We start from the raw sequence: 14,321 nt of genomic DNA, 5'->3' as shown, positions 1-14,321 counted from the left end.
TTATAATTTGTTATTTAAATTATTAAATTTTAATAACTTAAAAGTCTAAACAGGGTTATAGCACAGTTTTCCTAAATTGATTATGCTGGAGGTTGTAAACATCAATTCGATAATGCTTAACTATGTACCAATTGCTTTTTCCACCTAAAGCAACGTTTTGGTAGACCACTCTCTAAGCTACATAAGGTAAAAGATTTTTAAGTTGTCTTGTGTTTTCTATAAGGTTTACCTGGAAACTTATAAAACACAATATGTACATGGATAATATTAATTTATTACATTATCATATATATATATAAAATTTAGATTCCGTGTTCTTTAATAACATGATGCTACACAATATGTTCTTCTGAGTCAGAAGACTCAGAAGACCATCTTCATGACTTCAGCTGTGTCCACTAACAAAAGATCATCACAACTGGACTTATGGACTTAAGTATCTAATTAAAGGAGGAGGGGTAAACAGGGTCATTGGACCCTCACATGAGTATCCAGCTGCTCTTCCCAACCAACTGTATGTAATTTGGCCCTTATCATCCATTGTCTCCTGGGTTTGGAGAGGACTAAAGTATATTATCTGGGAAAGGCTAGGAAGAAAAGGCTTGATCCATGCTAAGTAAAGGCTTTCCAGTGTAAATACTCTCAGGTCACTCATATACTCCAGCAACCCCTCAGTCATCTCTGTAACTAAGCTCAATAAATTCATTGGTTCCCCAGAAAAACTTTAATGTAATCAAACATTGGTTTGATACTACAACCAAAAACGGAAAACACTGCTTAATAGCCCCAGAAAAAAGAATTCTCACAACAGATGGAAAGTTTTTGTTAATGTCGGTGCTCACTGGCTGTCCCTGACCCTGTTCATCGCTTCTGCTCCCTTTGTCCTCGTGGAACGGTGGCCAATGACCCACGAGGGAAGGGAGAGACCCCACATGCAACCTGCACTTTTTTTCAAGTATTGTGTTGAGTGAGGTAACACAGATCCAGAAAGACAAAAGTCTGTGTTCTTGCACTTATATTGATCTTGGCATCAAATCTTTTGATTTATCCATTGAATTTGGAATGCCTTAGAATTTAAGAAACTAGAAAGGGACCAATTGTGAGGAGAGATCTTGAGCGGTAATAGTAGAACACGGGTGATATGGGAAAGGGGAAATAATGGGAAGGCTTAAATGGGAAGAGGGATGGGAGGTTAGGGAAGAGGAGGGGATAAGGGAAGGATAACTAACACTAAGGATGTTTTTAAAAGTCTTATGGCCGGGCGTAGTGGTGCACACCTTTAATCCCAGCACTAGGGAGGCAGAGGCAGGTGGATCTCTGTGAGTTCAAGGCCAGCCTGGTCTACATAGTGAGTTCCAGGACAGCTGGGGCTACAGGGAGACCCTGTCTCAAAAAGACCAAAAAAATAAAAAATAAAAATAAATAAAAAGTCTTATGAAACCTACCACTTTATAAGCTTCATGTACATACTCATATAACAGAGTTTAATTGTACTTAAACTTCATAGGGGATTATGCTCATCCCAGAAGCCACAGGTTACCAAATAAAAAGTTCAGGGCCAGGTATGGGATACCTCTCAAAAGTTGTTGGTCAGAAGCATCCAGGAGATCCCAAAACAATACAGCCTATTGCAATTGCTCTTGGTTGCCCACCAGAACTTGATGGCAAGACCCTACTGCTGAAGACACTGCACACATTGATCACAGAACATGGAGAAATCGAACAGTACTGACAAGGAAACTTCCTCCCTGCTAGCTAGCTTTCATAGTACCAGAAGTTGCTGTGAAGGTTGCTAGGGGGAAAATTCATCAAGAATCTTACCTAGCTGCGAACTCAGTGAACTACAATGATGACTGGCATGGCAAGATATGTCCATGGGTGCAATAGTAACGCCAGTGTTATAGCAGCAACCAACTGCTTTCTGATTGAATTTAAGGCCCACTCCAAAGGAGGAAACACATGTCTGATACTGTAAATCTTGCCAAGAACCCATGGTTGGAGAACTCACAGACCCAAAGAGGTGAACTTACTATATTATTCTGCTAAATAGACATAGTATCAAAATGTTCTCTAAATTCATTATCTCTCTACCCAGAGATTAGTGTGGCTCTCAGACCTCATCAGAGAAGTTTCTTTTTGCAGTGGATGGTGATTAACACAGAAATTCACAACTAATCAAAGTACAGAGAACAGGTGCCAGCATAGTGCTCAGCCACAAATGGGACATCTATATCACACCCCCTCCCCAAGGCCCAGCAACCATTTCAGAAGAGAAGACAGAAAGCTTGTAAAAAATGGAAGTCAGGAAGGACTAGAGTGAAACAGTGCCTTCTGGACATGACAGGACAGCTGCACTCATGAACTCAGAGTTGCCATAGTTGCATACACAAGATCAAACCAGTCAACATGCTAACATGGACAGAAAAGGGGTTCATGAGCCTCCACCCCTAACTGGAGAGTAGGGACAGTTCATGGCTTCTAGGGGAGGCAAAGTCAATTTTCTCTAATGGTGTGGCCTCTGGTAGGTGGAACACACTCCAGTGGAGGGCTCCACACCCAGGAGTACATGGGCAGTACAAATTAGATTCGATGGCTCAACTTTGACTTTCTTCAAGAATTAGACAAGTTAACCAAGGAGTCTAGGTCTTCTTTTGCTCTTCCAGGCAAGTCTGCACGAAGAAGGCCTACAGAGACATTTGCACCATGACTTTTGGGTTCTCCTTCACCCAAGCTGATGGAGCAGCATCTGTCTGAGCTACTTTCTTAGAGCCCATCTGAGATACTTCCTTTCTAGGACTCTGGCATAAAGTCAGAAATTGCTTTTATATAGAAAATTTGTGAATGCTTCTACCTTCCCTCCAAAAAAAGGCTTGAACTAGATTCAGGGGGAAAAAAATGATGTATTGCGTCTACAAAAAAGCAAGGAGAGGTCCCTGACAAGTTCAGCTTTTCACTGTATTCAGATATCATGCAGATCTTGGGCACCCCACCCCCACTCACATCTGCAACTAACAAGACTGTTATAAGCACAGACTTGCATTCAGAGGGCACTTGATTCCAACCTGACCAGAAGGATGAGATGGAAATTTGAATTGATTTCCTTTGTTCCACTTCTAAATAAAAGGCTAATAAGGAAAGGACTGGGGAAGGCAGATTCAAGTTCTGGTTTCTTGGACTGCTAGATCTCTGCAAAAAGCACAATTTAAAGATTCTGATTCCTGGGTTTTGTTTATGTGCTGAGTGCTTACAGTACATCCTGATGAGCAGGGACATCTTGCCTAAAAGCCCATGAGGTTCAGCACCAGGCATTTCTAACTGTGCTGAAGTCACTGAAATACTGAAATGTAGATGCTTTGCTCACAGAATTCCAAGCTGAGATTTCCCATGCCTATAATCAATCAGATGAAGGGGAGCACTGTCCACTGCTGCAGATTAGCACAGCTTCCCAGGAAGAGGTCAGCCAGAGGTGCCATTCTCCCACCTGTGAAGACACCTGCACTGCGGTGCTAGGAGACACAGAGATCCTTCATCTCCTAAGGGCTAAGTGAGATGCAGCCAGAACCAAGCCATGCTGAGGGTGTCAGCAACACTGAAGGTGTCCGGCACCTGTAAGAGAGCATCAACCTGACTCCTGCACCCTTCATCCTTACTGCCACATATACACTAATTTCCTTGTACTTTACATAGGACTGATTCTTTATATGGTTGATTTCCTATAACTTCTTTCTAAAAGAGTATAAAACCAAGTTGGTAGCTAATGAAACAGCTCTACCCAAGGCCAGTGCTGTGCTTATTATGCGAAGCTCTCCAATGGTCTGGTCTAAGCAAATGGAGGAACCACGGGGGTAGCTTAGTGGTAGAATACTTGCCCAACAGGTACTATGCCCTGGGTTCAATCTACAGCATGGTGAAAAGAAAAAAGAAAGTAAGTGGGCATCATGACTCTCAGGCCATCTTTCATGACCAGGTCTTCTCAATGGAGTCTTAAAGAACGGGCAGAAATTTAGCATGGACTGAACATGGAGTAAATAGTGGAAGACATGAGGAAAGCCAAGTATGGGATGACAAGAAACAGGAGATTCCTCGCAAGCCCTCTAATATTAATGAAGTGTGTTCTGTATATGTAAACACATTTGAACACACACACATACACATGCACATGTACATACATACATATACACACAGGCACACATATACATATGCACATACACACATGTACATGCAAATAGTCACATGTATATGTACATGCACACCTACATAGGCATGTACATGCTCACATGCACACAAACACATGCATATATGCACATGCATGCATACATTCATACACACACATAAGTCAATAAATATCCTTCAAAGTTGTTTTTAATTATTTCCTTCAAAGTTTCAAGGGTTAGCTGGCAGTCACCCAGGCTCATGCTCTGGACCTAGAGAGGAACTAGCTACCAGGTGACTCTCAAGGATCACATGGCTGTGGGACACTCGAAAAGGACAAGAAGTAGCTTCTCTTCCAGGCCTTCCTGAAAGCCAAAGCAAACAGTTCACTAGAATGTTCTAGGATATGGGAAGTTACTGGGTCTGTGCTGTCTAATACAGTAACCACTAGCCACATGTGGCTGTGAAGCACTTGACAGCAGCTTACAAGGTGGCTGGTGCAATTTCATTTCACTTTATTTAGTTCACTTTGATTAAATGTTAGTGACATATGGCTAGTTTCTAACACAGATAGTATAAACACATGTGATTCACATCATCAGATGATAAAAAACACTCTCTGGATCTTCAAAGAAGGGATAGCACTGGCATCATGAGAAATATCCTCGATAATATCGCCACAGTAACCTTGGCAATGAGTCTCACAGTTACAGATAAATCACAAGGTAGAACAATTCTATTTGTGAGGTACATGTACATATTATACTTCTAAAACTGCCTTGATTTAGAACAAACTCAGAAGCAAAAAAAAGTTTCACATGACTTCAAAATAATGCTCCATTAATAACATTTATCTCAAGAAGGTTCTTGATGAAAAATCAAATGATAGAAATTTTGTTGCTCAAAGTACGAAGAAATCCTTCTAAGTTCAACATCCTTTTGGGGAAAAGAAAAATTTAGGGGCCATGAAAGAAGATACATCCTTTATTCTACCTACTTCTCCTTTCCACCTGGAATAAAACCTCAAACTCCTGGCTATAATAGTGAGAAACTAAAAATCATTTTATGTACAATAAAAGAAAGTCTTAAGTAAATTACAGAATATCAACTTAGTAGGTTATTATTATAGCACTAAATAGTAATTATAACCACTATACAAATGTAGGAAAATATTTATGACATTAAATAAAAAAGAATAAAATGGCATTTAATCTAACACTGTGTCAATCATTATATACCTATGAAGAAAGAGTAGTACACAAAATTGTTAAGATCTATTATTTCCTACCAAATAGCAAAAATACAAAGTATCTCCTCAGAGAAACCAAAGCAAAGTACAGATACACCTAGAAAACCTGAAAAATCCAGACTACCAAAGGAGGAGCAGAAAAGTTAAGAGAAGAAAATTTGGAATACCTATTATGTTGACCCTTCCTGGTGCACGAACATAAAACTTGGGTGTGGACCCAAACTTGGACTTAAACATCTCTTTCAGCTTCAGCAACCTGAAAAACAATAGTAAAATACTTCAAAATAGCATATATCTGAAAGCCCATAATGGGCTGGAGCACAACACTGGTACAGTACTACATAATACGCATAAGGCTTTAGGTTTAATCCATAGATACACACACACACACACACACACACACACACACACACGTGTGCTATACAGCTAAGCACACTACAGAATTTAAAACTTTAGATGGATATGTCTAACAGAAAAAGCTATTTCCTTACAGCATGAAGACTATGATTAAATGTTAGTGACACATGGCTATGTAAATTTTCAATGACATTTAAGACTCTTGATAGTAAAAGTAGTAGTGAGGAATCGCACACTAGTTTCCTAAAACTACTGTAACTAAGACCACAAACTGGATGGCTCAAAACAACTTATTTATTGTTTGATAGTTCATGGGCCAGCCAGAACTCAGAAAGTCAGGGCCAGCAGGGCCACACAGCTCTGAAACCTACCAAGGCAGCTTCTTTGTCTCTTCCTGTCCTCTGGTGGTGGTGGCTCTTGGTCCTTAGTGTCCCTTGGCATGTGGCCACATCACTATCAGTGCCCTAGTTGTCCTGTGGCAGTCTCCCAGGGTGCTACTTTTCCATCTTAGTTTGGATATAAGTCCTAATATATTAAGGCCTGTTCTAATTGAACACTAAGTCTTCACCACAGCGTCTGTTCCTGTGGGGCCTGTATGTACGAGAAGTACTTCCTGGCAGCTTGTTTGGCAAGTTTCCCACCTGCTCCCTACAGAGAGCTCACCTGACTTATTAAGCTCATTTGCAGATATTATCTCTTGCGTGGTAAGATGTTGCTTCTACCTCTTCCTGCTCCTCCTCCTCCTCGTTCAAAAGCACTAATATTTTAAATTACTCTGTCTAGAATTTGGACAGATAGTATCTGGTTCTATAGGCTTCAACTGGCCTTCTAAATTTTATCTCCCCTGCAATGCAGCTTGCTACATGAAACACCGCAGGGGAGAAGTAAAGCCATCTCACCAAGAAAGGCAAATTTTAAAATCTAATGTACTTTTATTATGTGTTGCCTTTTTTGACTGTTGTATATGCTATGGTTTTATCATTTTTAGGGCTTTTTAAAAATCTTTTCCTGCTTATTTTTTATTTAATCTCCACTCTTGTAGATATATGTCATAATAGTTTTTGTTTTGTTTGTATGGAGTTCAGTCATGTTTTAGGATTGTTCTGTGTGCTTCTCCACACAGCCTACCACTGGACACCCTCCACCACTCATCACGCGCATAACTCATATACCTTACCTCTCATTCAATCTGGTGTCCTCTTGCTTCCTTCCTTACACCATCCTCTTTATACATCATAACTACAGCTCTCCATAGCTGTAAACAATTTCTAAAAATCTGTGGACTCTAAATGTATATTAACTTTTCCCTCCCATATACTTTTCCCATCATCATCTTTTTCAAAGGTGACCTAATACTAGACCTATCCTTACCCACCCTACATTGCTCCAACTCCTGAATTTAGTAATTCGAATCCCAGTATGCTCCATAAAATCCTTGTTTGGTTGGGTTGGGGAGGGGGTGTTTTGGTTGGTTTGTTTGTTTTATCCTCCAACAGCTATTGGAGTCAAAGGGCTTGGTTTTGTTACTCAGCTAGTATACTGCACAGTGGGCAGGCATATCCAGCAGCTGTTGCTTGCTCCTGAAGTTAGCAGTGTACTCTGGGAAGAATTTAGGCTGCATCAGGCACCTTAACCTCCCAGTCTGATGATATTCCCTCTAAACAGCCCCACTTGTATACTGCAAATACTTCAACTGAAAGAAGCAGCTATTAAAAAAAAAAAAATCCAAGCAACGAAACAACCTTAGATACCTAAATTCCAGTATGACAACAGAAGAGACATGAAAAGCCAAAGCAATGCAACTCCTCCAAAATCTACTAATCTCATGGTATTGGCCTCCTTGGTAAGAATGAATTAGACGAAAATAACAGAGAATTCAAAAGAATCATCATAGGTAAGTTCAAAGACATCAAAGAAGAAAACAAACTCCTGAATGAACGTCAAGAGAACACACAGAAGACAGCTAGATGGAGTAAAGCGTCAACATAGAATGTCTGAGAAAAAGCTCAGTCAAGAGAAATGCTGAAGAGAAACCAAAGTGAAAGAGTGGGAATGAAAAAACACAACACAAAACTGTGGAAACGCTCACCACAGATGGACCAAGGAGAGCAGGGGGTGTGTGCTTGTGGGGACAGGCAGAACAACCGGACACTGTAACAAAGACAAACGGATAAAAAGGTAGAAATGGGCTTTCGAGACATTCAGAACACGATGAAAACACCAAATCTAAGACTCATGGGCATAGAAGAAGGAAAAGCATTTTGTTCTAAAGAACTAACAAAATCTTAGAGAAAATCCCTCAAACCTGGGGGAAATGGCAATCCAGACCGATGCAGCATTTAGAACAACAGACAAGATCAGAAAAGGATCTCCCGTCATCATATTCTGACTAAGTCACTAAGAACACAGAACAAAGAAGGCACCCTGAAAGCAGCAGAGTGGAAGCACCATGTCATGTATACAGAGAGACCATCAGACAGCAGACACCACAACAGAAACTCGAGAAGCTGAGATCCCATGGAAGGATGCATTTCAAGTTCCAAAAGACAACTGCCAACCAGTCTACACTCCAGCACAGCTATCTGTCCTAACAGAAGAAAGAAAAACTTTCCATGATAAAAACAGATTTTTTTAAGAGTTATAGCACTAAGCCAGCACTGTAGAAGATACCTGAAGGAATCCTTTGGACTGAAGAAAAAAGACATTCACAAGGCCACACAAAGGATAAGCCATTATGAGTAATAGTTAAGCAAGAGGGGGAAAAAGGAAAATGGCAAACACTGCACAATCAAGAAAAAATTTACAGAAATACACACCTTGCAGTAATAATGCTGAATATAAAATGGGCTTGATTCCTCCAATCAAAAGGCACACACTGGCAGAATGGATTAAAGGCTGGGTTCTTTTACTTGTTGTTTCCAATAAATGGACCTCACCATAGAAGACAGACACCACCTTAAGGTGAAAGGATGGAAAAAGGTACTCCAAGCAAACGGAACTAAGAAATACGCAATTGTTGCTATCCTAATACTTAACAAAACAGACTTCAAACCAAAACTAGTCAAAAAAGATTAAGAAAATCACTTTATATTGAGTAAAAGAATAGTCTATCAACAGAACATTACAATTTAAACATATATGCACTGAATATGAGTGTACCCAATTGCATAAAACAAACAGTACAGCTGAAGCCCAGCACATCTTCAAAGAAATGCATTAAAAGGCATTGTAATTCCAATGGACTTAACAGACATCTACAGAACATTCGACCCAAACACTGCCAAACACATACATTCTTCTCATTGGCCAATGGAACTTCTCTAACATAGATTATATATTAGAGCACAAAGCAATCTTAACAAATATCTAAACTGACATAATTCCTTGTATTCTAGCTGAATACGTGGAACAAAACTAGAAGCTAACAGCAAGAGAAACTACAGAGCAGATACAAACTCATGGAGCTCAAGCAACACACTATTGGATGACTGAAGAAATCAAGAAAGGGGCTGGAGAGATGGCTCAGCACTTAAGAGCACTGGCTGCTCTTGCAGAGGACCTGGGTTCAATTCCCAGCACCCACACGGTGCCTAACTGTTCGTAACTCCAGTCCCAGGTGATCCAACGCCCTCTTCTGACCTCCATGGGCATTGCACAACACAGGTGCACTTACATACATGCAGGCAATATACATATACACATAAAATAAAAATAATAAAATACTTCAAAAAAAATCAAGAAAGAAAGAAATAAAATTCCAGAACTGAATGAAAATGAAAATACAACATAGTCAAAGTCATGGGATACAACTAAAGCAGTCCGCACAAGTACCTACCTACATTAAGACATCAGAAAGATTTGGGGCTAGAATGGCTCAACTGTTAAGAGCACTGGCTACTTTTGTAGAGGACCCAAGTTCAGCTCTCAGCACCCACAAGGCAGCTAACAACCATCCAGTTCCAGGGGATGTGATGCTCTCTTCTGGCCTCCATGAGCATTACATGACATGGGTACACTTACATATATTCAGGCAAAACATTCATACACATAAATAAAAATAAATAAGCAAATAAAAATTTAAAAGAAATCAGAAAGATATCAAATAAACAATAATACACAGGAAAAAACAGAACAAGTCACACTCCAAATCAATCCAGTTCCAGGGGATGTGATGCTCTCTTCTGGCCTCCATGAGCATTACATGACATGGGTACACTTACATATATTCAGGCAAAACATTCATACACATAAATAAAAATAAATAAGCAAATAAAAATTTAAAAGAAATCAGAAAGATATCAAATAAACAATAATACACAGGAAAAAACAGAACAAGTCACACTCCAAATCAACAGATATAAATAGATACATCAGAAGAAATAATTAAGGTCAGGGCAGAAATTAATGAAATAAGAACAAAAAATTACAAAGACACAATGAAACAAAGAATTGTTATTTGAAAGGATGACAAGCCTTAGCCAAACTAACCAAAACAGAGGTAAGAACTAAAGTAATAAAAAGAACCCATTGCAGCAAACAGGAAAGAAATTCAGAAATCATAAAGGATATATACCTCACTAAATTGGAAAATCTTTTAAAAAATGGATGCATTTCTAAGCATATACGATCTACCAAGATTAAACAAAGATGAGATCTTTAAAGAAATCTATAACAATCCATGCTACTGAATCAGTAATAAAATAGAAATTCTCCCGATTAAATATAAGTTCAGGCCCAGTTGTACTCAATGCTGAATTTTAACAGACCTCTGAAGAACTGACACCAATGATCCTCAAAGTATCCTATCGAATGAAAAGAAAAGAGATGGTGTCAAACTCATTTTACAAGACCAATATTACATGAATATCAAAATCAGATAAAATACTCACTCCTAAAAAAAAAGAAAATTATAGACCAGTTTCCTTGATGAACATTGATGCAAAATTTCCCACGAAACACTTACCAATTGACTTCAATAACACATCAAGGGACTGGAAAGATGGCTCAGTGGTTAAGAGCACTGACTGCTCTTGCAGAAGACCCGGGTTCGATTCCCAGAACCCACATGGTGCCTACTAACCATCCTTAACTCCAGTTCCAGGGGAATCAAAACCCTCTTCTGACTTCCGCGGCACTGCATGACATGGGTTCACTCATATACATGCAGGCAATACACTCATATACATAAAATAAAAATGATAAAATATTAAAAAAGAAAAGAAAAAAAAAAAGAACACATCAGAAAGAACATACACCATGACCAACTTGACTTCATTCCAGAGATTCAGGGATGACTCAACATTTGCAAATCAATAAATGTAATACAACAAACACAAGTGTTCTCAGGAACAGAAATTACATTATCATCTCAAAAGAGGCAGAAAAAGCTTTTGGCAAAATCCTACATCCTTCATGATAAAAGTCCTAAAGGAACCAGGAATAGAAGGAACACAGCTCAACCTAAAGAGGGTTACTGATGACCAACCTCAAAAAGACTAGGTCAGAAAATGCTTAGAAGTGACAGACACATTCAGAAAACTGGCAGGATACAAAATTAACACACAACAATCAGGTGCCTTCCTAAATTCTAATAACAAATAAATACACTGAGGAGAAAACCAGGGGGCAATCCCATTCACAGTTACAAAGAAGGAAAAGAAGGAAAGACGGACAAAAGAAGGAGCGAGGGAGGAAAGAAAGGAGGGACAGAAGAAGGAAGAAAGAGAGAGGGAGGGAGGGAAAAAAGAGAGAAAGGAAAAAAGGAAAAGTCTCAAAGTCATTTGAAAGCACAAAAGACCTCAAATAACCAAAGAAATCCTGAGCAAAAAAATGAAAAATAAGGCTGGATGTATCACCATAACTGACTTCAACCTACATTACAGCAACAAAAGTAGCATGATAGTGACACAAAGTCATACATGTAGATCAGTGAAGCAGATCATCCATGCAGCTACACTCACCTCATTCCTGACAAAGATGACGAAAATGTACATTGGAAAAAAAGACAGCCTCTTCAACTAATGCTACTGGAAATACACAGGTGGTAAGTCTGTTACATGGGTAGCCAGTCACTTAGATCTGAGGCCTACTCCACAGGAGGGAATTCATGGCTGGTACTGTAAACCTGGTGAAAACCTGTGGCTGGGGAAGCTACTGATAATTGATTTGCTAAACAGACACGATGTACCTGTCAAATTGCTTTCTAAATAACTACGTATATACCTATATACTTTCAGATTTGATAAGAGAAACTTCTTTTGGTAGTGACCAACAGTCACTGAAGAGCCTCTTAACTGCTAAAAGTGCTGAGAAGGACTAGAGAGATGGTGCACTAGCTGTTTTTGCACAGGACCTGGGTTCGGTTCCCAGCCCTCAAATGATGGCTAACAACTGTCCATAACTCCAGTTCCAGGGGAATCCAATGCCTTCTTCTGATCTCCTTGGGCATTGCATGTGTGTAGGTTCACCTACACACATGCAGGCAAAACACTCATACACAAAAAATAAAAATAAGTTTTTTGGTTTTTTGAGAGAGGGTTTCCCTGTAGCCCCAGCTGACCTGGGGCTCCCTATGTAAACCAGACTTGGCCTTGAACTCAGAGAGATCCACCTGCCTCTGCCTCCCAAATGCTGGGATTAAAGGCATGCACTACCACATCCAGCCATAAATATGTTTTTAATTTTAAAAAAAGATGTTTTTAAAGTGCTGAGAATAAGTGACTGTTGAATGCATAGCCATCCATGTCACCCACTCCAAGGCTCAGGGAACATTGTGGAAGAGGGCCTGAAAGAAGAGCCACAGAAAAGGAGGAATGTTGTGGAACACTGCATTCCACCATCAAGAACACTGCATCCTTGAAGTCTCAACAGCTATGCTTACTTACCCAAGATTGGCCTGTCCACATCCCATCATGGAAGCACTTGTGACCTTGGCTGAATGAGATATTTTAGAACTAGGGATGAAAAGGTTGGATGGTCTGTTAAGATTAGAATGGAGCCAAGTTTGTACCTCTCCTGTTGAAGCTGGAGAAATGAATTTGAATAAAATCACAGGTGGGGACAGGCTGAGGATACAGTCCCATGAAAAAGGGTTCTAGAGATAGTCACATCAGTACAGTTCCAAGAGACATCTGGGGGTACCAGTAGCCTCTGAATTCAGGCCCACTCTTAAAAACTAAAATTAAATCAGGCTTTTTGTTCAGGTGATTACAATGTTGGAGTAGCAATGTTGCAGACATGTCCTTGATTTAATAAAATATATTTACAACATTAAACTTCCTATTTGATGGCAAAATATCAGAAATATTCCCATTAAAACGTTTCCATTAAAATCGGGATTAAGTCAAAGATGCACTCATCATCAGTACTGCACCGTACTGCAGAATGTGTGCAGCAAGAGGTATCATAAAGTTAAAGCAGGAGCTATGCATATTTACATACAGATTAATGAGCGCCAAAAAAACTGATGAAAAAGAGACAGTCTAACAATAGCTTTTTTGCAGGGCCACTTGGCAGAAGCTATCAAGATTTTAAATGCTTATTACCTTTGGCCCTGGATCCATATCCACAAACAAGCTTTAAAAAATAGCTCAGCCATTAAGAGTACTGGTTGTTCTTGCAAAGGACACGGGTTCAGTTTCCAGCACCCACATGGCAGCTAACAACCATCTATAACTGCAGTTCAGAGGATCCGATGCTCTCTTCTGGCCTCCGTGGTGTTGCACACATGGATGCACTTACGTACATGCTGGCAAAACACTCATACACATAAAATAAAAATAATTCTTAAATTAAAAAAAGCTCATTCAAAGAGCCAGAGGTAGGGGAGGACTGGGATGAAACTGTCTCTGGACATGACAGGACCACTTATGAACTCACAGCAGCTGGTTGCCTGCACAAAGCTTGCACATTAAGCAAGTCAACATTCCAGCATGGGGAGGGGCTCAGGATTCCCCCACACACACACCCAGCTGAGGCGCTACCAACAGTTGTTAACTACTGGGGACAGTTGTTAGCTGCTGGGGAGGAAGAGTCAGTTTTCTTTAAAGGTATGGCCCTTCTCATAGGTCCACCATGCTCCAGTGGATGGCCCACACCCATGAATATATAGATAGCATAAATTGGACTCAGTGGGATATAAATTTTAAAAAAGGACATGAAGTTGGGAGAGGGTTGGGGGTGAATCTTGCAGGAGTTGGAAGGAATGGGGGTGAATATGAACAAAACACACGGTATGCATGCCTGAAATTCTCAAAGAACTAATAAAAATATTTTTTAAATGTTCACAAATGCTAAAAGATATGTGTAAGGCTGTTTATTGCAGTATTATCTGTAAGAGTAAAAATTTCAGAAATAAAAAGGTCCTAATAATGTATTCATAATATAAAATAATTTCAGCAAAATATAAACTGATAAGACAGAATCTTTGAGAAAATTAAGTGAAAAAAGTGGCAGAACAACAAATATAATTATTTTACTTATTCAAATATACCATTTTTGTAAAAAGAATAAAAAAAGGTTAGAGGGGTAACAATGACATAGGGTCCAATGACATTGTAAGGAT

At 39.5% G+C, this 14,321-nt stretch overlaps 1 protein-coding gene across 4 annotated transcripts in view; it reads right to left on the bottom strand.

Moving 5' to 3' along the window:
• Galk2 (galactokinase 2) overlaps window positions 1-14,321 on the bottom strand; it is a 152,409-nt gene that overhangs the window by 133,798 nt on the left and 4,290 nt on the right. For 3 of the 4 annotated variants that reach the window (XM_008831791.2, XM_008831793.2, XM_008831794.2), the window contains exon 2: window positions 5,569-5,657. The exons of the other annotated variant lie outside the window; for it this stretch is intronic. In XM_008831791.2, the coding sequence (XP_008830013.1) occupies window positions 5,569-5,657 (89 nt within the window). The remainder of the gene's footprint in view (window positions 1-5,568; window positions 5,658-14,321) is intronic. 4 annotated transcript variants of the gene reach the window in all.

The sequence above is a fragment of the Nannospalax galili genome, unplaced genomic scaffold (assembly GCF_000622305.1).
Source record: "Nannospalax galili isolate Female #2095 unplaced genomic scaffold, S.galili_v1.0 scaffold735, whole genome shotgun sequence".
Classification (NCBI taxonomy): Eukaryota; Metazoa; Chordata; class Mammalia; order Rodentia; family Spalacidae; genus Nannospalax; species Nannospalax galili.
The sequence above is the reverse complement of the archived record's forward strand: the minus strand, read 5'-3'. Positions and strand labels throughout refer to the sequence as shown.